The sequence below is a fragment of the Sebastes fasciatus genome, chromosome 6, assembly GCF_043250625.1.
Source record: "Sebastes fasciatus isolate fSebFas1 chromosome 6, fSebFas1.pri, whole genome shotgun sequence".
NCBI lineage: Eukaryota > Metazoa > Chordata > Actinopteri > Perciformes > Sebastidae > Sebastes > Sebastes fasciatus.
In genome coordinates, this window is record NC_133800.1 from 32,448,402 (window position 1) to 32,475,498 (window position 27,097).

The 27,097-nt window shown below is 39.0% G+C and overlaps 2 protein-coding genes across 11 annotated transcripts in view; both read right to left on the bottom strand.

The window, feature by feature from the left end:
- Positions 1 to 10,893, bottom strand: part of slc23a2 (solute carrier family 23 member 2) — a 50,464-nt gene extending 39,571 nt beyond the window's left edge. For 4 of the 5 annotated variants that reach the window (XM_074639348.1, XM_074639350.1, XM_074639347.1 and 1 more), the window contains exon 1: positions 10,581 to 10,893. The gene's annotated coding sequence lies outside the window, so the exon portion shown is untranslated. The remainder of the gene's footprint in view (positions 1 to 10,580) is intronic. The other variant, XM_074639349.1, reaches the window with a different exon arrangement.
- A 5,306-nt stretch (positions 10,894 to 16,199) lies between these two features.
- LOC141769876 (calsenilin-like) overlaps positions 16,200 to 27,097 on the bottom strand; it is a 63,315-nt gene continuing 52,417 nt past the window's right edge. For 5 of the 6 annotated variants that reach the window (XM_074639370.1, XM_074639371.1, XM_074639374.1 and 2 more), the window contains 6 exons: positions 22,781 to 22,905; positions 22,611 to 22,680; positions 21,385 to 21,563; positions 20,993 to 21,097; positions 19,688 to 19,750; positions 16,200 to 17,236 (listed from right to left, as the gene is read on the bottom strand). In XM_074639370.1, the coding sequence (XP_074495471.1) occupies positions 17,189 to 17,236; positions 19,688 to 19,750; positions 20,993 to 21,097; positions 21,385 to 21,563; positions 22,611 to 22,680; positions 22,781 to 22,905 (590 nt within the window). In that variant the 3' untranslated portion in view covers positions 16,200 to 17,188. The remainder of the gene's footprint in view (positions 17,237 to 19,687; positions 19,751 to 20,992; positions 21,098 to 21,384; positions 21,564 to 22,610; positions 22,681 to 22,780; positions 22,906 to 27,097) is intronic. The other variant, XM_074639373.1, reaches the window with a different exon arrangement.

Sequence of the window (27,097 nt, forward strand, 5' to 3'; positions counted from 1 at the left end):
GGTGTTGACTGTTGTGAGCAACACACACACAAAAAGCCATTCACTGTAACTGTACACGTTTCTTATGTCCACCACCCACAGCCTCAGGCATTTTTTCATCAAGTCCAGCGGGGATATTTAAGACTAAAAGACATCCATTGTTGCTTGAAGTTGATGAAATCCTTTAAGCCTACCCAAGCCCAACTCCTTCTCCCAGTGGGGCAACTCATTTCATTTGCTTGTACTGTAACTGTGGAGACGGATTTGTATCTGTAACGGTTTCATAATGATGAGATGTTAAAGCATATACTACCTGTCAGGTTAGGCTAGAGGCTGTCTGTGATGTTCAACAGACTGTAGTACTATAAAGGTAAGATACTTCATGTATGTAGTAGAGATCTGCAACTTTAGTTGATGCTGATTATCTCGTACATACTGCTAGGGCTGATTGATAAACTGATTAATCGCTGCAGCTGTACATAGTACGCCATATTCCGGTTTGGTTTTGGCCGAAAATACAAATATTTATCTATTTTCATTACAAATTAGTCTTGATGATTATTTTCTCAATTAATCGATTTAACATTAAGTCTAACAAATGCCAGACATAATCAAATGTATTTTGTTCAACCACCGTCCATAACCCAAAGATATTTAATATCATAGAAGACTAAGAAAAATGTCAAATCTTGACATTTAAGAAGCTACAACCAAAGACAATGACGTAACAAATGACTGAAGCAATTAATCAATCATCAAAATAGTTGCAGATTCATTTTCTATCAATCAACTAATTTGTTTCAGCTCCAAAAGGTCAAAACACACCCAACTCATCACCACAACCACCCGAACACGTTGTAGAGGACGTTTTCTGGGTCATGTGAAGCGTGTTGACAGAACTGAGAACAGAACAAACAAGGATGAGAGAGATAAGGAGAAATATGCATCTCTAGATAACCTGATACCAGAGCCGTGTACAGGCCCAGAACAAGATTTTCAACGTGCAACAAGTTCACATTTATCGGCCTGTACAATGAAAGGTGACCAGCAAGGACTCAAAAGTCACGTTTGCGGGCCAACTCGCCCTAAACGGCGTTTTGAGGCTGATGTCTCTGCACATAAATTAGAGTTAGTTGCAGTCCTAACCACTTGTGCACTTAGTGGTTGTTTCACATCGATGTGATTTAATGTAAGAAGTTGAGAGCATCCACTGAAGCAACATGAAGAAGAAAAGAACATGTATTTACTACTCAAACAGTAGCATCTGCACCAAAGTATGAATAGCTTATTTAGTTGCGATCATCAATAAATCAATACGTGGCCCCACTGTTCTCTTCCATCCACACTCTACTGAACGCTCATTTATTCACTAACTCGTTACACCAGGCCAAATGTGACCCAGCAAAGTCATTGACCCTTTTGTCTAATTTAAAACTGTGCACATATTCATTGAATGCAGCCACACACACAAAGAGGACATTCCTCTGTGATGGGTATATTGTAAACTTGACACGGTAACACCTCCTCAACAAAGAACGGATGTCATCCCCTAAAACATGTCCTGAAGTCTCGCTAACAGCTCATAAACATCACTTCACTGACACTGAGGATACTGTAAAGTGATTAATGTGGTTCAACAGTATAATACTGCAGGCTATGCTGTTCAGTCTTGGTTATGTAAGAATCATATGTGGGCCTACAGTACATGTATGCTAGTTAACAAGTATCCTGGGTGACACTTTATAATAACCGTCATTTATAAATGGTAAATTGATAGTTAATTAAACTTAGTTAATAGTTATTTTATTGTTAACAAACAATGAAATTATAATTAATAATGTTTATTAATTATAATTTATCATTAATTTGTGTAATATGAAATAATTAATTTATAAATTACATATTGACACGGTAGCTGAAAAGAGATGCTAACAATTACATCAGTAAAGTATTTATTTACAGTTTATTGTTGCAACATTTTCTACATGTATACGTTAGTGATTACCAAATAATTTTAAACCTTTAAGAAATTGTTTGTAAAACGTCTATATTCATTAAATAGATAGATGGACCAGAAACCTTATTAAACATTGACAAAGTATTAACTATCTAAATAATGTTTATAAATGCTTTATAAAGTACTTATTAACCATTTAACAAGGTATTCTAATCACCGGTTGCAACTTTATAATAGCCATCCAAATAATGTTTATAGGCATTTACAAATCTGTTATTAACCATTAACAAAGTGTTACAAATATGTAGTCCATCTATTTAACGGTTATATATATATATCTAGTATATAAAATGTTGTGTGCAGAAATAAACTGTTAAAATAAAATTATAGCATTACTAATAATGAATAAACATTATCATTTCATTGTTTGCTAAAAAGGAAAATAACTATTAACTAAGTTTAATTAACTATCAATTTACCACTTATAAATGATGGTTATTAATAAGTGTTTCATTAATACTAGTCCATTTTGCCAACAGCTATTTGATCGTATGCATATACTGTAAGTTACTTGTATTTAGTTTGGTTTATTATTATAAATATTATTTTCAATGTAGACCCATGGTTTGTTTGGGGTTGTTGGGTGAAGTTGGGTGGGGGGTGAAGTTGTGTATGTTTGAGGGGGAGGGAGATTCTACTGTTAATGTAATTGTATAATATTGAATTGAAGATTGAAAACAAAAAGGCACAATATGTCGTTATTTAGCAACAAACGTAATATACCAATAAACATCTACAAAGAAATAAAAGTAAAGGTTATTTTAGAGCATACTATTCAGAACCACCTACTAATATCTTACTATTATATATATATATATATATATATATATACCACCCACCATGCAACCACAAACACACCTTCACACAGTACAGTGGGAAGGCACAGCATGACCCAGCACTATAGTGTAATCTTAGTCACATGCTGCCAGCCGCAAACAGGGCCAAGAATCCAGTTCTGTGACCCAGATCACCTCACTGTTCGAGGCCCCTACATCCTGTGAGGTGATCCTCTGTATCCATTTACTGAACGTCAGAGTGACTAAGAGGAGAGCTACTGTGAAATGCTGAAAAACTAGTTTTCAAATACTGTGACAGTTACTAGATTTACATAAGTGAACTGGTTATCGTCAGCATTGTGCAGTTAGCTAATTTCTTACACATCACATAAATGTGAAACCTGGAAGCTTCAATTGGGGTAAAGAATTAAGAGGAAACAATGCAGTTTACTCTACAAGCTAAATTCAACTGCAGGTATTTCTATTGTATTAATGCACCTTTCTAGTAAATGGGGAAGAATAACATATTTAGCAGCCTGTTAACACATAGATGGCTGCACATCTACAGGCACTGACTCATTTCACAACAACAGGAGGCAGCACCTGCTCAGTATCTGTACCTGTCAGGATGTTGAGATTAGAGATGTCGCACTGATAATGAACCACACACACAGTACCTTGTAAATTATATGTTGACTATGTTTGGATTTACAAAATAAACGGGTGCGCAACCAACACTTATGAGGCAAAAATCAAAACAAGGGAAAGGTGTTTTGCACGCTGTTAATCCAAATGCAAACAGTATTTAATTTAACCATTTCAACTACAAGGTCTTGTGTGTGGGTAAGTAAAATAAAAATAAAAAATTAAGGTAAAGGTATTAGTCAAAGATACATCTCATGCAGTGAAATTTAGTGACTAGTTATTGCTTTTTTAAAATGTGATGAATTGCTTTTAAATAGATTAGAACTGAAACGATTAGTCGATTAATAGGGATGCACCAATACCAAATTGGATATCAGGCCGATGCAGACTCAAATAGCTGGGATATCTGTGTTAATGGGGCCGATCTATTCAATTAATTTCTATGTTTATATTCTATATACAATATATACTTACATTTTTTGACCAATTTGTTGCTGCATTAAAAAGGTTTAAACCTGAAATGTAATTCCTGTTGATTTTGAAGATGTTTTTTAGAAGTTGCTGGTGACAATTTATTATTTTAATAATCAATAACAATTCACTTAATTTATATCTTTGTATTTATTGGTTACATTTTGTTTTACAAAGTTAGGAAAGCAATGTTTAATTCAAACCTGTTGTTGTCACAGATAAGAGAATGATCCCAGTCACTTCCACACAGTGAGGCATACAGCTTATTAATTAAATCACTGGTATCGGATCGATACTTGGTATCGGGACTGAAAAAGTCAGATAGGTGCATCCTTATCGATTAATTACACAATTAATCTGCAACTATTTTCAAAATCAATTAATTGCTTCAGTAATTTTTCAACAAAAAAGGGCCAACATTCACTGGCTCTAGCTTCTCAATTGTCCCAATTTGCTGCTTACATTATAAAAAAAAATATTTATTTGGGTTTTGGACAGATTGTCAGATAAAACAAGGAATTTGAGGACGCATTTTAACATTATAGACAATTTTTTTTACTATTTGACATTTTATAGACAAAGCAATTAATCGAGAAACTAATCAGCAGACTAATCGATAGTGAAATAGTTGTTAGGTGCAGCCCTAATGGGAGACAATTTTCATCATTTGGCTGGCACACCGCTATCTTGTGATCCACTTTCCACATCTGTTGCTAGTAAGGAAGTTTTTTTTCCATCCAATATCCTTGTTTGGTTTATTTCTAATCCATTTTCTTCCTCTTCTTGTAGTTAGCGCAGCCAGACCTTGTGACCTTGTACTTTTTTTGGTTTCATTTCCTGGATGACATAACCCGCATACTTAGGATTTCTAAAGAGGATGCAGGATGCCAGCACTCTCAAACAGCAAAAGGTTAACAAGGATTACAACTGCTCCAAACAGCCGGTGACGTTGCTTTCTATTTAAGATGTTCCACCATCACAATGGTCCCCAAAAACAAAGCATTCATAGTCTGAATCAGTAGTTCCCAACCTATTTCCCTTGAAGCCCCTCTACTTGTATCCAAGAAAAGCTGAGGCCCCCCGACATCATCACCCTACAAAAAAATTACAAATCCTCAAACAAAATCCTCAGTTTGAATAAAGTGATTCAGTGTATTAAATGAGTTAGTCTTTTTTTTTTATCAAATCAACTTTCTTTAATGAATATAACTTGTCAGTTTCATCAACATAAATAAAGTGATGAGGTCTTGACAGATTTGCCAAGCGAATGAAAATACATAATACGATCTTTCTTTTGGTAATGACTTTATTAATTTACTATAATAGTGTTAGAGCCAAAATAGCTTTTTTGGTCATTGTGGTTAAATAAATGTAATTTAGGGTGCTGTTAGACTGCTGCTGGACCACCCCGTTAATACAGGTGCAGGCCTCCTTCTTTGTGTGTGTCAAGCAAGAGAGCAAACAGTGAAAATGTTGTTTTTGAAAGGCTAAATGCCAACAAATATAGATTGAATATTTTAAGACCAAGTATAAAAAAATCCTTTAAAATAGTTTTATATAAAGACTTTTGTATAAATTATCCAGTAAGTGTGTTATTATGATTTAATTATACATGAGCAAATCTAATTTTGACAACCTCAGAGCACACAAATCCTGGCGCACCCCCTAGGATCTTTGGCGCCAAGGGGGGCGGGGCACCCAGGTTGGGAACCACTGGTCTAAATGACTAAAAAGGCCCGTCACCCAGACATCTGTGGTCACACAGGCCGTTGATCCACACATCATGGCATTATCAATTTCAGTACAGACTGGAAGCAACATTACATCCAGCACCTGAACAATCAGCAGCACTGGCACCACCTAGGGTTGGCACGCTAACTGCCACTACATCCTTTCTCCCTTTACATCACATCTGCACCTCTGGGGTCCTCTCTGACAAATTCCCCAACTCCCATCAGTCAAGTCAAGTGTTTTGTATAGCTCAGTATCACGAATCATAATTTGCCTCAGGGGGCTTTACAATCTGTACAGCTCAGCTACATCAGCAACACATCTGACACACTGAAGAGTCAATTACCAAGTACCAATTTGTTTGCTTGTTTTAGCACAACAGTATCTACTGTTATGTGCTAGAGTTGTTCCGATGCCAGTATCAGAAATGTGTCGGATACTGCCCAAAACTCGGGATCGGGTATCAGCGAGTACGCCAGTCTATGCACCAATCCGACAACATAATATATTAACCCAGACATAAATCAACTTGTTTAACTGGATATCAATTTTTTCATTTTTTGTTTTTTATTCCTAGCTTCATTTATTTATGTTCTTTGTTACTGAAAAGGAAGTTCTATTGCATTCATTTTCTGTATGTATTTGTTCATGTTTTAAAAAGGGTTTAACCTGAGCCAGGCCGTACAACATGCATACATGCTTTACAGTAGTGACTGTCGTAAATAAACCTCCTTGACACTGGGAATTCCTTGTATGCACAATAAATAAAATGTATTGTTGTCCTTTGCTTGGGACCAAGAGTGACTCAGCAGCAGGATAGTAATTCTGCTGTAAAACAATTTGCTTCAGGATAGATAAAGTTCTCTCTTATCTTACCTGAGCTTATCTAAATCTAGATTTCAAACACCCAGCTCTTCCACAGTACTTCAATTTAAAGGCTCAATGATATGAACCAATATTGCCATTACATATTGCTGGCTGACTTGGTTGACAACATGAAGTAGAATTCAATCAAGCTGAGTATTAAAAATAAACCACTGGTGGAGAGGGACCAGCACAAACCTCAGTCTGGCTCTCACAACACATCAGCGTGCCACAAGGTGTTGTGAGATCAAATGATGACCTGATTCCTATATTTGCAAACTGCAGGCACAGACGGGTCCGATGCAAAATACTCAGCATGCCTGAATAGTGTTTTGTACACAGATTGTACTACCACAAAAAACGCTCTGCAGGTGATCAAAAACACTTAACTTCATTGAAAAAGAAACCCCACTAAGCTTAGTAGCAAGTTTAATCTAAAAATAAATAAATAACAAGACGGCCATGGACAGGACATGAAAATACGCTGCCGAGCACTTTTTTCAGACCCTGAGGATATTTTCTGACTAGCATCAAGGTTCAAGTTTTCTTTTTTTTTATCGTCCCAAAAAAGACAAAATTGTCTTGGATTAAAGAGTAAAAAACACACATAGAAGAATAGAAGACACTTACTTGATAAAAAGAAACTAGGGCTGTCAAAGCTGCCTCTTCCTGCACTGTAGATTATTCATTTATTTTTTTGTTATGTTGTATAGTCTTAAATTGTGCAAAACAAATAAACAAATGCTTGGAAGTAGGTGAAGTTGTGTCATAAGTATCTACTCTGAGAATAGATTGATTAGATTGGTAGCTGAGACAGTCAGGGGTTAATATCAAGTTGTTTTAGATCTCAAAAAGACTGGGAGACAGTATCTTTATCCATCATGATTACTATCATAGTGTGCATTTCAACTTACCTTCTTGATAATGTGCGTTTGCCTATTATGCAGGAAGCACACACACACGCACGCACGCACGCACCAGCCTGGCCTCGTTTCCAGGACAACCCCATCATCAAGAGCCAATAAATCCTAATGGTGTCCCAGTTAGTGCTGCCTGGTAGGTAGCTTGTACTTTCTTATCTAACTACCTCATGGGGTCTCATTTAATCAAATTATACAACACAATGCAAAGCAGTGATGCATGTTTAATAATCCTATAGTGTGTTTTGTGCTTTAGCCCAAATATCTGAAAACCTTGGCTCAGTCATCATCATATGAATAAGTAGCCTCAAAAGTTCCTGCGTTAAATGTTTTATTTTACACTGTTTTATCTTGCTAAAGAGGTGAGGCATCCAGAAAAAAAGGGAAGCTCCCCCCGTTCACTTGTAATTTGATGACTGGCCAGTCTTGCCCTGTCCAATATGGCGCCCACATTGACATACAATGCAGAAGTCAATGCAGCGTCTATGTATATATATCTATGCTTGGAAGCAGGTGAAGTTGTGTCATAAGTATCTACTCTGAGAAAAGCAGTGTCATCTGGACATTTCCCTAAAACTGATTAGATTTGTAGCTGAGACAGTCAGGGGTTAATATCAAGTTGTTTTTGCATCTTTATGATTACTATCATACTGTGCATTTCAACTTACCTGCTTGATAATGTGTGTTTACCTATTATGACAGAAGCATACACCTGCCAGCCTGGCCTCGTTTCCAGGACAACCCCATCATCAACAGCCAATAAATCCTAATGGTGTCCCAGTTTAGTGCTGCCTGGTAGCTTATACTTTCTTATCTACCTATCATGGGGGTCTCCATCCATCTGCAACCGCTTATCCCGTTAGGGGTCGCGGGGGGGCTGGAGCCGATCCCAGCCGACATTGGGCAGGGTACACCCTGGACAGGTCGCCAGTCCATCGCAGGGCTGACACATAGAGACACGCTCACGCTCACATTCACACCTACGGGCAATTTAGAGTCCACAATTAACCTAACCTGCATGTCTTTGAACTGTGGGAGGAAACCGGAGTACCCGGAGAAAACCCACGCTAACACGGGGAGAACATGCAAACTCCACACAGAAGGGTCCCAAGCCGGATTCGAACCTGCAACCCTCTAGCTGTGAGGCGCCAGTGCTAACCACTGCACCACCGTGCAGCCCCCTCATGGGGGTCTCATTTAATCAAATTATACAACACAATGCAAAGCAGTGATGCATGTTTAATCTTCCTATAGGTGTGTTTTGTGCTTTAAAAAGACACAATAAAGCCCTCGTATCTAGAAACCTTGGCTCAGTCAGCACCAAACAGTTAAGTAGCCTCAACAATTCCTGTGTTGAATGTTTTATTTTACAATGTTTTATCGTGCTAAGGAGGTGAAAGGTAAATGGACTTGGACTTATATAGCGCTTTTCTAGTCTTCCGACCACTCAAAGCGCTTTACACTACATGTCAGTATTCACCCATTCACACACTCATTCATACACTGATGACAGAGGTTACTAAGGTGCCAACTTTGCCCATCAGGATCTAATCTAGATACTCATTCACACACCGATGGCTATGCCTTCGGGAGCAATTTGGGGTTAAGTGTCTTGCTCAAGGACACATCGACATGTGACCCGGAGCAGCCGGGGATCGAACCACCGACCTTCCGATTGGTGGACAACCTGCTCTACCCTCTGAGCCATGAATTCATAAACTTTATTTGTTGCAAAAACGATTTGTAAGATTGGCAACTTTGTCAAAACTCTAAGGAGGCCTCCGTTCCACTGTTCAGGAAACATGACATTCTTTCAGTTTATGACATAAAATATTCATCAGATAGGTGTGTTTATATATAAATATGTGTTCTTGCCTTCTTCTCTACCATCATCGTTTAGCAACTTCTTTAAATCTAATTCTCAAATTCATTCCCATAATACTAGACAGGTTATTCATCTTCACCTGGACATGGCCAGTACTCCCTCAGATATCATGGTGTACAAATATGGAACACCAAAATACATGTTATCAAGAGCTCGTTATCCTTAGAACATTTTAAGAGGACATTTTCATCACATTTAATTAATGATGCCTAATTAACTTTTGATATGTTTATATATATTTTCTTTTCTTCTGTACTGTTTTTTTGTATGTATTTCATTGTTTTTATTGGATTGTTTTCCACTGTTTGGTTAGGCTTTTCTGCACATTTTGTATACTTCTTGTTGTTGTGGTTTAGCTTTTGATGTATTTTTAAAATTATGTTAGTTTAGCTCCTTCTTTTTTTGTTATTGTTTTTTTTCTCCTGGGGTTAGTGGGGAAGGTGGCTTCTTGACCTCTCCTGACACATTTCTTGTTGTTTTTTCATTGACTGGATTTTGTGCAGTTTTATATATGTGCAAATAAAATAAATAAAATAAAATTGTTTGTCGGGTTTATTGGGGATAATTTCATATTTCTTTTCTTTTTTCCCCCCTCCTGACATTGGACACTGTAAATTTGACAAAAAAATTTAGCTTTTAACTACATCTTACAGTCAATATAGCTCAGTTTGTTCCCTACTTGGGTCAAATAAGACAGCTGTGGCTTCTGGACCTCTCCTGACACATTTCTTTTTCTTTTTTTTTCATTGACTGGATTTTGTTCAGTTTTATACATGTACAAATAAAATAAATAAAATAAAATTGTTTCTTTTTCATTGACTGGATTTTGTGCAGTTTTAGACATGTACAAATAAAATAAATAAAATAATTGTTTGTTTTTTTTCATTGACTGGATTTTGTGCAGTTTTATATATGTGCAAATAAAATTAAAATAAAATAAAAAAATAAAAAATTAATTGGGCCTTCATGGTCAATTATCTGATTAATTATCTGTCTAATTAATCGATAAAACCTCTCCTGACACAATTTCTTGTTTTGTTTTTTTCACTGACTGGATTTTGTGCAGTTTTATATATGTGTAAATAAATAAAAATAAAATTAAAAAGTGACTAACGGTCATTAACGGTCGCATCACGCACGTTAGCTAACGTTCCATCTGTAACCGTTACTCGCTAGCAGCTCGAGCGCTACTGGTTAGCATATATAGCATATAGTATTGTTAAATGGCTTCCTAACGTCGACATGTTACGCTAAAAGAGAGCAATAAAATGGCACGTTTTCACCCTCCTCACCTGCCTTATGAAAGAGAGCCCGCTTCCCTTCTCGGCTGCGGCCGTTGGCTCAACGTCCCCGTGGTCGGTGTGTTGTTGAAGCAGCACGAGGAAGGTGGAGAGGTGAGACAGCCGGTAGCCGGTAGAGATTAACCCGAGACAACCCGAGACTGAGGTAGAAGTGAAGAGATGAAACCGTCTTCTTTACTAGCTCCTTTTCTTCCACAAACGCTCTTTATAACCTCTCCTCCTCCTCTTCTGGCTCATGGAGGGATTTGGTCTTTCATAAAGCAGCACGGAGGTTGACGTCCTCTCACGCATGCTCACATCACACCTCGTGACGTCAGGTGCCTTCTAGTGATGTGTTAGTCGCGAACCAGTTGGCTCTAAGAGCTCGGCTCTTTTAAAGGGACTGTTTGTAAGAACCATAAATGCTTGTTAGCAGCGACACCTGTGGCCGCTAAGCAGGGCTGGACTGGGACAAAAAATCTGCCCTGGCATTTTGGCCCAGGCCGGCACCATCACCGGTCAGTTGTGCTGTGTGTACCACGTTTTGTTGAAGGCTCTGTTCGAGGAAATCCCTTCAAATGTGGTTGTTTTGCATACTTGCCCACCTTGAGACCTCAAAAATAGGGAGGATTTCAAAACCAAAGTGGTGGGTCTGGGGGTTCTTCCCCAGAAAAATTTGAGTTTCAGAGACTTTTTTTCCTGAATTCTGGTGGCTTTAAAACAATAAACCCACGTGGCGCAAATACGCTGGCGCTGCGTCGTTATGAATCTCCCAGAGAAGCTGATATGGAGAGGGCAGAGGAGAGAACCGGTAGCTTGCGCGAATCTCCGGTACGCATGAAAAAGTCACGGTACGACAAGGAGTAAAATGAGTAAAATACTGTGTACCGCTACGTAGCGGCCCACTTCGAGCACTGCTTATCTCTCCTGACATAAGTTGAGCCAGGCAGCCCATAACTGCTTACCGCAAACTCTACCCTCCTCCTTTATCTCTCTCCCTCTCCTCCTCACTGTGGCCGCCTGGCACAGAGCCATTGGGCCAGCCCAATGTCAATTAAGGAAAAGAAATGGGACGATTTACCTATTTTATGGGCCCAAAAAAAAAAAAAAAGACATTTTGTCAACCCAAAAGGACGTCGGCCCACCGGGAAAATACAGTGAGGCGACACACGTCAGCTTAAACCACATTATCACTCTATATTTCAGCTGCTTGGCAGTAATGTTAGAGCTGGTTCTTCTTGGTGAGCTGAGCCAAATGAACCGGCTCACTAAAAAGAGCCTGAATTCCCATCATGAGTGCCTTCCTCTAAGCCCCGCCTTCGAACCTTCGAGCCAATCAGAGGCGAGCAGCTAGCTGTGACGTAACCTCTCCCTCCCTCTTCCCCTGAGGGATGCTCAGTGACAGCAGCAGCAGCAGCAGCTTTTGTAATAATAACCTTTCTTGCATAAGCTGCTCTTTTTTTTTTCTCCTACCCTGAACAGTTATTCAACCAGCACGTTCCCAACATCCTAAATATATTATATATATATTAACATGGGGGTCTTTCTGCTCAACCATCCACTGTGATGCATCCAGGTTCATGTATTCCTCCACACTGCCATCTGATGGTTGTTTATTGGCTTACATTCACTAGTTATTCTGACATAACCCAGTTGGAATAAGGTTGGATAACAGGGCCAAACCAGCCAGTAGGAAAGGTTGGTGGCCTATCAATTATTTGAAGGTTACAGGAGTTGACATTTTTATAAAACATGGCTTTGGGCTACTGGTATTTAACCCTCTACAATAAACCCATTTGTGTCTTTTTTAGGGGGTACAGGTGGGTCTTTAGGGGGAGATAGCAGGTCAGCAGTAGATGCCACATAGAAGTGGTGTACATCATCTGAAAGCTGGGAAACTGAAAATTTATTTGAGATGCAGCTCAGCACTGTGTGTCAAATCGTTATCGTCAGATATAAACATGAAAAATAAATATGAACATTATGATCGAAGTATATGATGGCCATCCCCATGCTCTATTATGTCTCATAAGTTGTTGCAGCAATTTTGGGGTTGATATCATTTGTTAGACAGATTTGGTGCTAAATTTAACCAATTTTTACCACTCAAGAACTGATAAAAATGATCAATAATCCCTCCAAAATACCACATTAAGACACCAAGACCTTGAGGAACACCAAAGAAAAAGCCATGCTGTGATTTGGTTTAAAAAACTTTTGACATTTGAGTTTTCTGCAAGAATTTCATTTTTCGGCGATTGGATGGCAAGCACTTCTGCTGTGTAAACTGCTCAGATACCCCCTTATTGTCAATCTAGCTAGGAAAGCCATCCATCCTCTGAATGTTCAGGGTCTCTAGTTTATGGCTGTAAAGTTTCATGAGGCTGTGATTATCCTGGAGGTCACCACAGGTCATTTTATTCAGTGAAGTCACGTTTCAAAAAATGGTCTCACTACAATGAAATGGCTACTATGGGGCTACTAACATCATCACACATGAATACAGTTGGGCTCATTGGATTCACAAGAGTCTCAGCTTTACAGTGATACCCAATTTATATAATTCCAACACTGTTTAGGGACCCCAGTATGCAGAAATATAAAAATACACAATTTTAGAATAGGCAAAAATAACTTTAAACTGCATTTTAAAAAACTGCATGTGATTATTATAAAGTGGGCATGTCTGTAAAGGGGAGACTCGTGGGTACCCATAGAACCCATTTTCATTCACATATCTGGAGGTCAGGGGTCAAGGGACCCCTTTGAAAATGGCCATGCCAGTTTTTCCACACAAATTATTAGTAATATGTATATTAATAGTGCTTCCATCAATTGCAAGTTTGGGATATCAGCAACCTAAGCACACTATTACCTGAAAATATCGGGGCATTAAGTTATTATTACTGTAAATAACTAAGTTATTCCCACTTTTGGCTGGAAAACTGAAAGTAATAACGTAAACACACTGATTCTTGCGTGTATATGTGGATTCACAGGTTGCTACAGGCTACTACAGTGTAAACACGTTCTCCAATTACCTGCATCTCAGAGTAACCTGGTTACACACTGTAAGTACAAACAATCCCACGGGCAACCCGAGACTCGCATGAACTTTAGATTTCAGTTAAGTCAACATTACCGAGTAAGGAGCTTCAACACATAAAGAACTGCAGCAGCAAACAGTGTTGTCATCTTCAGTTCCCTTCCTCAACTAACACAATAACTCCATTTGAATAATTAAAGAACTTCTAGTCTTACAAAGTAAACCCAGCGCAGGACAAATGAGACAATAACAACTGAAGATAGCTTACAGTATGTGCTGCATGACTCTCTAGTTAGTATATTCATACACGGTGTAAACACATTTCACACCTTTTCAAACATTTTCTAGCAAAACATCCTTATTTTAAACCTCGTGTGTTATTATGGCGATCCATTTGAAACGTGAGCATCAAAGTTTCCATTCTCTCTGATGGGATATGAGGCTGTAAAGAGTTCACTATATACTGTAGCTGAGTGATGTTTATTCAATGTTAGGTTATGATGCTTTTGTGAACTATTCACATTCCAGGTGTTGAGCTGTGACCCCATGAGGTCAGAGGCCTCACAAATTACAGTGGGGTGGCTGTGACTCAGAGGATAGAGCAGGTCGTCCACCAATCAGAAAGTCGGCGGTACAATCCCCGGCTCCTCTGAACACATGTCGAAGTGTCCTTGAGCGTGTTTTTATTTTTCTAATATTTAATGTTTTAATGTTTTAATGTTTTTATAACTGTTTTTTTATTTCTTAATGTTCTTCTGCACTTTGTCGCAATGTTCTTGAATGTTTATGTAAAGCACTTTGAATTGCCCTGTTGTTGAAATGTGCTATACAAATAAAGCTGCCTTGCCTTGCCTTGCCTTGAGCAAGATACTTGAGGGTGGCTGTGACTCAGAGGGTAGAGCAGGTCGTCCACCAATCGGAAGGTCGGTGGTTCGATCCCCAGCTGCTCCAGGTCACATGTCGATGTGTCCTTGAGCAAGACACTTAACCCCAAATTGCTCCCGAAGGCATAGCCATCGGTGTGTGAATGAGTATTTAAATTAGATCCTGATGGACAAAGTTGGCACCTTAGCAGCCTCTGCCATCAGTGTGTGAATGGGTGAATGCTGACATTTAGTGTGAAGTGCTTCGAGTGGTCGGAAGACTAGAAAAGCGCTATATAAATGCAAGTCCATTTACCATTTAACCCCAAAGGGTTAGGGCGGCAGTAGCTCAGTCCATAGGGACTTGGCTTGGGAACCGGACGGTTGCAGTTCAAGTCCCCGCATGGACCAAGTACTGAGTGTGAACTGGTCGCTGGAGAGATGCCAGTTTGCCTCTTGAGCACTGCCGAGGTGCCCTTGAGCAAGGCATCAAACCCCCAACTGCTCAGGGCGCCTGTCAGGGGCAGCCCCCTCGCTCTGACATTTCTCTCATTAACGAATGTATATAGTGCATGTCCTGTATATCACAGAGTGAAAAAATTGAATTTCCCCCCCTTTCTTCTTCTTCTAGATTAGATCGCATCCAGAATAGCAGCCTCTGCCATCAGTGTATGAATGTGTGACATGTAGTGTAAAGCGCTTAGAAGACTAGAAAAGCTCTATATCAATGCAAGTCCATTTACCATTTACCATTACACTGGTTAGTTGTGTTACTGTTCTGTAATGAGTTGCCATATCTGAGAACTTTACAATTCTAATAATGTGCATTTTTCTAGTTAATTCAAGGCGAACCTAAATCCTACATTTATTTATAATCCATCATTAATCTTGAATGCAACATCAACTAAATCTTCAGTTTCAAACAGTCCTGGTTGTTGTGAAAAAGAAAATGTGTATTATACAGTAGATCCATATGTAGGGTGACCAGGTGTCCCACTTTACGAGGGACTGCACAGTATTTTTATCCCTTATTGTCCCACGTCCCACATATTGAGACGATGTCCCACATTTTCATTGGCTCTAGTTCTCAAAAGTCAAACCGCTGCAGGATCCAACGGCTGTGAAGAAAGCAGGGAATCATCACGGGGCTGTGTTTGCTGTCCAACTGCTCACACGTGGGTCAGAGAAGGTTAACATTTCACCGTCTTTGCTACGCTACGCCCAACGGGGACAATTGCAAGTCACCGCAAAGTCACAAGCTCTGCAGGTTTAGGCGGAATATGATGGAAACTACCATAAAGAAAAGGAAGAGCAGCTACAACAAAGACTGTGAAACTACTTATAATGAAGCGACACAGTTCATGTCGTGCGGCTCAAAAAGAGATGTACCGATCTGTGGATGCATTCAGGCAAAGAATAGAGATGTTACAAGATAAGGGGCAGAACAGAAATGTTTATTATTTAAGTTAGATAGACATCATATCAAAATTGTAGACTCCCTCTCAGCCTTGGTAATGTGTCCCACATCCTACATTTGGTTTGTTGGGATCTGGTCACCCTATCCATACATGAAGCTGAAAAGAGACTTTGAGAGGCTGATAAATGTGGAGTTCTGTGGCCTGGGACTGAATGAGTTAATGTCACTCTTGTCAGTTGTTTGCTGCTTCGTCATGTGAACGCAGGATGTAGTGAGAGGACGCGTTAAAAAAAAGGAGAAGTGGCAGCTGTCGACAGCATCTTTAATGAACCCACATCACAAAGGTCCTACTGTACTGTACAGAATACTGTGGCACTTAGAGTCAGCATGCTCAGAGATACTGAAGAACCAAGAAACAGCCTCAATTCAGCAGAAGAACACACTTTTAACAGTCCTTTTGTTCCTTCACGCTACTGTCCAATCTGACCAGCTAAACATAATCCTCCAAAATACAAAAAAAAAAGAGAGAAATATTTGAGTAATCTGTGAAGAACTGCTACTAAACAGGATGTTACACAGAGATTTCTAAAACAAATATTCAGCTCTGGTCCTTTTCCATCACCCAGTGCAGCACAGATGAGACCAATACATGGTAGGATATATATATATAACTATTAACTATACATATATACATACACACCAGTGGTGTATCAGGTGCAGGTATCTACAGTGCCTTTTACTTCAGGCGCATATAATACATAGTCATAAAACTGTAGTGCAAGCTAATTCCACATCACATATCTGATGACAAACATGCTTTAGTTCATTTCTCTTTTTTTTTTGGTTGAGATTTTTATTCTCTTAGTTCACTTCATCCGGTGCTTTAAAAACTCTTGGTGAAACAGCAGGTGTGTGTGTGTGTGTGTGAGAGACGAGGTGTATTAGTGTTAAAGCTAGTATCCATGTGTGCTCAGAGGATTATTGTAAGCTTCTCCTTTCCTTGTTGATTCTTTTTGTCTGACAGTAAAAACACGAGAAGCCAAACACACCGGACAGACGGGTGATTTCTTTTTTTGTTACCCAGGAAGCTCTTCTATTCTTCTTCTGTCAGTAGCAGTCCTTTTCAATCCAGAAGCAAGATACAGCTAAAGGAGCACAGAGAGTAATAGAGAAAAAAAAACTCTAGTTCCTGTGTGTTTACAGTACTTATTGTACATTATGTGCCAAGATGAGTTTGAGTTTGAGGTGGGTGGGTGCTGTGGTGTCTGTGTGTGAGTTGTGCAGGTGGGCTTCTTTATATCACGTTCTCAAACAGCTGCATGGAGTTCATGATGTTCTCGTCCTGGAAAAACAAATAGAAGAAGAACATTTGTCACCAGAAGTCTGAAGTAAATAAAGTACAAAGATACAGGTATCAAATGAAACTAGAAAACCTAAGGAATCCATTGGTACCAAATGTTATACTAGCTTGTAGAGAAGGAGGCTAAATAACGCTCCAAACTGGCGCTACATTTTCAGGAGGAAAAACTGGCATGGCCATTTTCAAAGGGGTCCCTAGACCTCTGACCTCCAGATATGTGAATGTAAATGGGTTCTATGGGTACCCACGAGTCTCCCTTTTACAGACATGCCCACTTTATGATGATCACATGCAGTTTGGGGGCAAGTCATAGTCAAGTCAGCACACTGACACACTGACAGCTGTTGTTGCCTGTTGGGCTGCAGTTTGCCATGTTATGACTTGAGCATATTGTTTTTATGCTAATTGCAGTACCTGTGAGGGTTTCTGGACAATATTTGTCATTGTTTTCTGTTGTTAATTGATTTACAATAATAAATATATGCATACATTTGCATAAAGCAGCGTATTTGTCCACTCCCATGTTGATAAGAGTATTAAATACTTGACAAATCTCCCTTTAAGGTGCATTTTGAACAGATAATTTTTTTTTCGATTAATCACGATTAACTATGGACAATCAATGCAATTAATCCTGATTAAATATTTTAATCAACTTTGTGTTGTATAAGGTTTTTTACACATCATATATAATCCTGTATGAATGTAAAACTGTTTAAAAAAGAAAAAGAAAAAAGACAGTTGTTTCTTAATTTCACCAGCCTGTTCACAGACTGAATTAAAGACAATAAAAAGTAGTAGTAGAAAAAACTCTAAAATTTCAGTCCTTTAGCACCTTCCTTAGCACTATCAAAATATATGTAATTTGTAAATATATGGCATGTTACAAAAAATTAAAAAAATTAAATTTTTTGAGGCTACAAATTCTTTCTTAACATTATTGAAACATGTACTGGTTTTACTATTAAACAGAAGCTAACTTGTTTTTTCATTCCTTTGATCCTTTCTGATTGAGGTCTGTTAGAACAGCTGCAACTGTTGCAGCAGATTTATTGCCCAATGTTTGAGTTTGGGGTCAAATAAGCACACAGATAGATCATCTCAAATACAAACAAGGCACAAGTGAGTCCACGTAGTGAAATCTCAGCCCCTCCACTACTCATTAAGTCAGGAAAAACACCTGTCCATCACAAGACTCCAAACAGCTCGTTTCTTCCTCTCTGCCCACGCTTATACCCTCTACATCAGGAGGTAAAGCCTTCCGCTGTAGCCCATAAATGTTAATTAATATTTTACAGCTTTTGTCTGGTTCAGTCTGGGAGGAAGCACAGAGTCTTCTGTGGACTTTTGACTGACATCATGGTTGAACTGTAGATTCATGGAGGTGAGGTCGACTGACTCATCTGAACTCAAATAAAAGCTAGATAATGTATCCCTAACTGAAAATGTAATTTAATATTGTGAATTTAGAAAAAACATTTGTGTATGTGTCATGCTGCATTTTCTATCAGGCATTAAGAAAATCCTAATAGTCACACCGTATGGGGAAATTATACATTTCAACCATTACATTCTGGTTTTAATATTTCAGTATTTAGAGGGGGAACTTCTCATTTATCTCAAAGAACTGATAGTTTTTTCAACATGAAAATACACATGTTTTCTTTTGGAGTAGCCTATAATATGCATAATTTATAGCTTGTTTTTATCAGTTTGTCCGCATCGAATGAATACTGAACTGTATTGAACCACCACCAGTCTCTTGTGGTTCGGCTGTCGGCTCGGTGGGCTCGTGGTTGCAGTGATAACTCTGAAAATGGGAGGTTGGATTTAACCGCTGGCTCCAAACTGGAGACCAGTCCATGTCTGCCAGACGGTACGGACCCAGACACAGATAAATATCCCGTTCTTGGGGTGATGTACACAGGGCTGGATTAAAGCTGCGGTAGGTAGAAATGGGGCAAATTTGATTTAAAAAAGTTATTTTTATAAAACGGTCACTATATCCTGACAGTAGTGCATGAGACAAATAAAAAATGTGTCCTCCGGTGTCCTCCGGTGCTCTTAACGGCATCGACAACATTTCACAGACTGGAGGAAAACAACCAATCAGAGCTGATCTGGAGTCTGCTGACAAGGAGTCTGACTGATTAATCAGTCAAGAAGTCAGTTTATTCATATAGCACATTTAAAAAAAAAACAGGAGATGACCCAACGTGCTCTCCAGTCGAGACAGATGGGTAAGGATCTGCCTCAGTATCGCTATACACTAACTAAAGAGATAAAAGGTCCATAAAAGGCAATAATACATAATGCAGTACACTAAAAGAAAGAGATATCGTGACCTTTACAGTATTTGAGTTGATGAGTAACTTTTTATTTTTAATGTCTGCATGTCTGTTTGTGTCTGTTTATGTGGGGTGAAAAAGTCACCTTCTGGCAGGTCTCAATGAACTCTTCAATGGTCACCACACCATCTCGGTTTTTATCCATTTTCTGTTGGAAAAATACAGAAGAAACAAAACAGAAAGGAAGGACACATTAGAGAGACAACCACAGTGTACTTGCAGTGGTGGAAATACTGTGTTACGCTGTGTCTTTCTGTGTAGCCTAGTGTGTTTGCTCGTCTCTCTCACTCTCTATTAAGACACAACTATAAAATATATGGAATAAGTACGTAATTTAAAACCTACGATCACAAACAGCAGTGACACGAATCAAAACTCCAGGAGAACAGCTGGGAGAGAGGGGAGGGAAGTCAAAGGCGTTCGTGGGATGCATGTTTTATTATCTTATCAGAATCAGATAATTTATATAACATATAATATATCATTTATATAGTTTATAGTAGATTATCAGTGTGTTTTCTTGCCGTATTAGCTGGCGGCACGCAGAGAAACAAGACTAGATGTCAAAACTATCGCTGAAGATCGTCAGCCGGCTGCGGAGCTCCGTGCACGTGCTGTGTGAACAGATCAACTGATTTACATGGATGCCGAAAGGAAGCAGGCAGCGCTTCTCCGAGAAAATCGTGGTACAAAAGTATTAGTATAAAAATATACCAGTACCAAAAGTAAAAGTATTCATTATACAGAATGACCCATTTCAGAATAGGAGAACTGTAGATTCAGCGTTTTTTCACATTAAACTCGGTGAAATTACAGTTGAGTTTGTCCAAAGCACATTTGGTGATTGTTGGAAAGAGTAACGACGACGGTTTAGGTGAGTTTTATTTTGTTTCTGTCCAGTTTGAATGAAGTGTTTTACGATGCTCCGCTACCTACAGCTGATCTCAAATATAAACAATCGTACTCGGGCACCTTGGCGGAGGTCTGCGCTCGCCGAGTGCCATTCTAGTTTATTTTATATTATTGAATTGTAATTAGTGATGAATTAATGTGTTCATAACTTTAATGTTGCAGCTGGTAACGGTGAGGCTAATTTCATCTACTTTATATACTGCTGGGTAGCTTAATCCATAATAATACATCATAATGTATTAGTTGATTTATATTTTGTATTAATAATCTAAATCTGCGAAGTAACTTGTAACTTAAGTTGTCAAATAAATATAGTGGAGAAAAAAAGTACAATATTTGACTCCAAAATGTTGTGGAGTATAAACTATCATAAAATGGAAATACTCAAGAAAAGTACCTCAAAATTGTACTTGAGTAAATGTACTTAGTTACATTCCACAGTGTACTAGTGTGTTTTTGATTTGTGTGCGTTCAGGACCTGGAAGAACTTGTCCACGTGTTCAGAGGGCGCTTCGTCTCGCACACAGGGGTAGGTGTACCTCCCCATCATGTCGTAGATGGACTTCATAATCGCCAACATCTCCTGAAGAAAAGAAGACAGAAGCAAAAGAGTTAAAAATGTATAGTTTGTAAATTTAAAGCTCTAAGCTTTACTATATATATGAAAGAAATTCACTTCACAAACATCGACAAGATTGAACACAGGATCTCTCATGAATTATGCAGCACAATCAGAAAGAGATTAAAGTACATTGGTTTGTGGATAGACCGAACATTAAATTACCCAGACTGTAATTCAGAGAAGCCAGACTGTAGTGGTCAGATGCATCATTCCTCAGGTATTGTCAGGATGTCTGAGATGTCTCGTACCTCTTTGGTGATGTAGCCGTCCTTATTGATGTCGTAGAGGTTGAAGGCCCAGTTGAGCTTCTCGGTGACCGAACCTCTGAGCAGCACCGACAGGCCGATGACGAAGTCCTCGAAGCGGATCGAACCGTTTCTGTCGATGTCAAACGCGTTGAAGAGGAAGTGAGCGTAGGTGGTGGCGTCTGTGCACAAAAGGAGTCGAAGTCATAGATTTAGTGTGCTGTATCTACGGTTTCTCTAAATTCACATATTCGTCCTACTAGCTACTTAGAAATGAAGTTTAAATTTACTCAAGTACTGTGCTTAAATACTATTTTGAGGTACTTTACTTGAGTATTTCCATGTTACTTTGTACTTAAACCCAGCGAAATTTCAGAGGTAAATATTGTACTTTTCACTCCAGTACATACATTTGACAGCTGTAGCTACTTTTTAATTATTGTTATTAACATTTCCAATATAAAACACACGATTACCCTTTAAATTACGATGCATTTGTTCCTTCTTACAATAATTTTAGTCTATAATTGAGTCTCTTTATTTTCTCAAAACGAGAAAAAATCCACCAGAGCAGGGAATATATTTCAGCTTGTATTTCATATTTACAGTCAAGATAGAGTCAGTTTTAGTTTCAGGTTCATTTGAATTAAAACACGTTGAAATACTCGTATTTGCTCACTTTTTCTTTATGCAAATAAGGTTTTTAGGACCCAATTATATCCAGAATTGTATGTTTAACATTGGGGCTTTAAGATTGAACTGCTCAACAGGACATAACGTTTTTAAAGTTAGCTGCATATTACTTACACATTAATGCATCAGTAACACTATAATATAATCTTCATATACCATGATTAAAGGAGGTATACTACAATAATTTTACTTTCTCAATTTTGCTGAAAATACTTAAGTACTTCTTCGTATGTCAATATGTCCTTTTCACAGCAGCCATTCAGACGTGTCACAGCAGGGTAAACACAGGTGTGATTGATAATCATAATTAATGTTATTAATTGCACCTGTGTTCACCCTGCTATGACAAAAGTCAACATGGCTGCTGTGAAAAGGGCATATTTAATTGTTTATTTACGGTAAATCTCGCAAGAAAATGATGATTCAGACCAATGAAAAACACATAATCCTCCCTCATCCCCACCTCCTCCCTGATCATTTTCACACAGTGCCTAACAAGGAAGGACAAGAGAGGAGAGATTGTTTTAACGTCTAACCTCCTTGGGGAAAGAACTGAGAATAGATGGTCTTGAATGTCTCCTCATCAACCATCCCACTGGGACACTCCTGCTCCAGAGAGGAAGAACAAAAGAGACACACACAGAGAATAAGTCCAAGTCTATATAAAGCTGCGTAACGGCGGTGAAGCCCATGAAGACAGACGTACGTTCTTGAAGCCTCGATAGAGGGACTGGAGCTCCTTCCTGGTGAACTTGGTCTGAGCCTGCAGCTGGTCCAGACCCTCCGGCTGGTGACGCACCGTCGACAGCTCCAGGTCGCTGTCGCTGCTGTCTGTGGGAGACAGAGACAGATAGGGAAAAAGAAGATGGAGAGACAGACAGGAAGAGATGTAGAGGGGGGATAGAGGAAGAGAGAAAGAGGGAGGATGGGGCAGACATTGAGTGTGTGGATGCAGGTCAACATTCGGGGAAGAGGGTGGGATCACACATCAACAGGGGGGGAACTGCTATAGAGCAGGACGGGAAGACGTGCGAGTTTATAGGAGAGATTTAGCAAAAAACTGTGGAGGAGCAAAAGGCAGGTGGACGAGGGGCTGCGGTCGAAAGTCAAAACATTTTTAACGTCTTTTCCTAATCACTTCACCTTTGACCTCGGTGGAAAACGTCAGGAGGTCAAGGAAAGATGTGAAGGAGGATTTAAAAGGACTTAGGAAAAGACAAGAGAATCCGACTGTAGTTACACTAATGATGTAATCAGTTACAGTAATGATAAGACGGCGGAGGATGTTAGTGACGCGAACTACAATGTTCTGAAGATGGACTACAAAAGTCGCTGCTTCCCTCCGTACGTTGTTAAATATCTCTTTCAATAACCGGCTGCTTCACCCGCGGTGTGTGAAAGAGAGATACCGCAGGTCTTTCTGCTGCTGTAACACTTTACATCAACATATAATAAAGGATTATCTGATCTAACGAGGACAACCGGTGAAAAATATCACTTCATCACCATGGTTGGAAGTGAAATAACAAAAGAAATATAACCTACAGGCTACCACAAAAGTTGATATGATACATATTGAGTTATTTTTTGTGTCATGGAGAAGGAGTAGAACCGTTAAATGTATATTTCTTCCGACTCCTTTTCGGACGTAATATTTATTTATGTTGATTATTTGTTTACTATATGTTTACTGTTCATTATGTGACTTGTTCGAAATAAATAAATAGAAGGAAAGTGAAACCAAATGGTTGTCACTGTATGAAAATGATATGCAAGATATCGTTTGTTTTCATGAACGGCAGAACGGTGCGTCGCTTTATAAGTTGCGACCGCAAGGAATTGTGGGATTATATTATCTCCTTTCCTTTGGTAAAAGATGGTTCAGTGCATCCTATGCTGAAGGAGATACGAAAGGAAGCATTGAAGCACCTTTCCTCAACATTTAGAGGATTCAAACAGCTCTTATCATGGCTGCTACTGGGATACTTCCGAGTCATTTCACTCCGTTAGGAACCTTCCTGAGCAAAAAAGACGTTTTGACCGCAGCCCGGGAGTTAAAAAAAGGAGGAGGTACTTTCTATGTGGCGGAAAATCTAAAGAAAATCTAAATTTGAGAAATTCAATTAAAGTTTTACTCACAGAGTAAACAACCTTATTGGTTACTAGTTCACACTAAGAGAAAGCACTGCACGACTGGGGAGAGAAGAAACATTCAAAAAGGGAGGGAGGGAGGTTTTCTCATAGCTGTGTTGGGGATCTACTGTTACCATACTCACCATCTTTAGACAGAGAGAACAGAGGAGGAGGAGGAGGAGGAGGAAGGGTGTCGACACCAAGATGGAGTGAAAGAGAGTAAATGGAGAACAGTGAGAGAGCGATAGTAAGAGGAAGAAAAAAAACAAAACAAAGAGAACAAGTCAGATCGAACACTGAGAGGTTTTATACGAAGACTAACAGTATATTCTGATAAAACATCCAGCAGATCAGTGAGATATGATATTTCTGTGAAACAGAAACCAAAAAACCACAGCGGGGGGAGCTGAAACTCTCGAGTAATATTGGATCGTTTCATTAAAAACAATAAGACGGAGACAGCAGGAGACGACCTCTGACCTCCATCTCCACATGAACACTCCCACTGATAAAAAAAAAGAAGGCTTCCCATGTTGCTTTAGAACGAACAAATAATAATTTGATCTCAAATATAATAAGTGATGACTTCCCTGGAGCATTAAAGTTCATTCTTGACCTTGAAAACAGAAGTTTGGCATAAAAATCGTATCTCAAGGATGACCAACTAACAAGCTTACAACCATATTAATGAACGGACATGTCTGAAAACTCTGGAAAAGTTGAAGTTAAGTTTTCATTTATTTTAAATCTTTCAATATTTATTTTACATTTACATCTGTAAACATTATGCTGGGGTTTCTGGATGAAAGTGTCCCCAGATAATAAATACAATTATTCTATTGGGTAAAATCTTTATATTCAAAGCTCAATCAAAAACTAATCTGAATCTAAGTTTCCTAAAAAAAATACAGTGAAGCCAATTTCTTTTGGAAAAAAACTGTTGCTAAAAAAACACCAAAACGTAGCACAACGCAACGTGAAATGTAAAAACATTTGCTGTAGAGAAGAGTGGGACTATATGTAAGGAATAATGTGCAGCGAGCCGGTCATTGTTGTGAAAGAATCCCCAACAGGGTGATGCCGGGTCTCCCATCGGCCTGAAGGGGTTTATTCCACAACAATGACCGGCTCGCTGCACATTATCCCGCTTATTACACGGCTACTTACTGAAGAAATCAATAATGTTACACAAAAACGGTCCTCCAGAGTCCAACATCAGAGCTGCGCCCATAGCAACGGTCTGTTATACATAGCAACGGTCTGCTATACATAGCAACGGTCTGTTATACATAGCAACGGTCTGTTGTACATAGCAACGGTCTCCTATACATAGCAATGGTCTGTTATACATAGCAACGGTCTGCTATACATAGCAACGGTCTGCTATACATAGCAACGGTCTGTTATACATAGCAACGGTCTGTTGTACATAGCAACGGTCTCCTATACATAGCAACGGTCTGTTATACATAGCAACGGTCTGCTATACATAGCAACGGTCTGCTATACATAGCAACGGTCTGTTATACATAGCAACGGTCTGTTACACATAGCAACGGTCTGTTGCTCATAGCAACGGACTGTTATACATAGCAACGGTCCGCTATAAAGAAATAACAGACCGTAGAACGCTGTGTTTGACCAATCAGAATCAAGTATTCAACAAAGCCGTGTAATAAAAAATATTAAATACGCTCTAGCTGTCATATGTGTATTTCAATTTCTAAATGTATCGGTGCTGTCAACCTAATCATTTGAATTATTGACGGGTTCTTAATGTATTTTTGTCTCTTGTTTATTTCCCTATTGTCTAAGTTTTTTCTTTATTTTTTTCTCTTTTTGTGAGCTTATATTGTCATGACAACATATTGTTGTGTTTGTTGTGTGTATTTTGCCTGTATTAAATAATTACATAAAAAAATATAAAATATTTTCTTTCACTGAGATGATTTGTTTTGGTTTATTTACATCATAATGTTTTAGCATGTTTTTTTTCATCTCAGCTGGAATTTCCTTTGATTGATTTGATTAATTATCGTAGCTTTCCAGCTTGTAGCTAATAGCATCCATGATGTCAACTTCCAAGTTGTAATGACGACAAGACAACAGTCTAATTGGCTAGTTACCAACAACCGGCTCCTGGTGCTGTAAATACTCATACTCCTGTGTTCATGTCCAGCTGAAAATAGTCCCAACAAATGCACTCTTCACTCCTGTTTGACTAACATTTGCTAAAAACTACAGTGCCCAGCTGCAGGAAATTACTGCAACTATACACCGATCAGCCATAACGTTATGACAGCGTGGGCACCCTGACCCATACGCAACAAACTGCGATGCACTGTGTGTTCTGACACCTTTCTATCGGAACCAGCATTAACTAAACAGCAGTTTGAGCTCCAGTAGCTCTTCTATTGGATCAGACTACACGGGCCAGCCTTCGTATCCCCACGTGCATCAATGAGCCTCGGGTCTGACCCTGTTGCCGGTTCACCGGTTTTCCTTCCTTGGACCACTTTTGGTAGGTCCTGACCACTGCAGACCGGGGACATCCCACAAGAGCTGCAGTTCTGGGGATGCTCTGACCCAGTCATCTAGCCAGCACAGTTTGGCCCTCGTCAAAGTCGCTCACATCCTTACGCTGGCCCATTTTTTCTGCTTCCAACACAAAGTTCAAAGTTCAAAATGTTCACTTGCTGTCTAATATATCCCCCCCACTGCTAGGTGCCATTGTAACGAGATAATCAGTGCTATTCACTTCACCTGTCAGTGGTCTTAATGTTATGGCGGATCACTGTATATTTTTGACCCATTTTTAAGATTTACCTCTTTAAAGATTTATGTTCTTAGGGCTGAGACTTAGGGCTATAGAAAGACAGGAAAAGTCAAG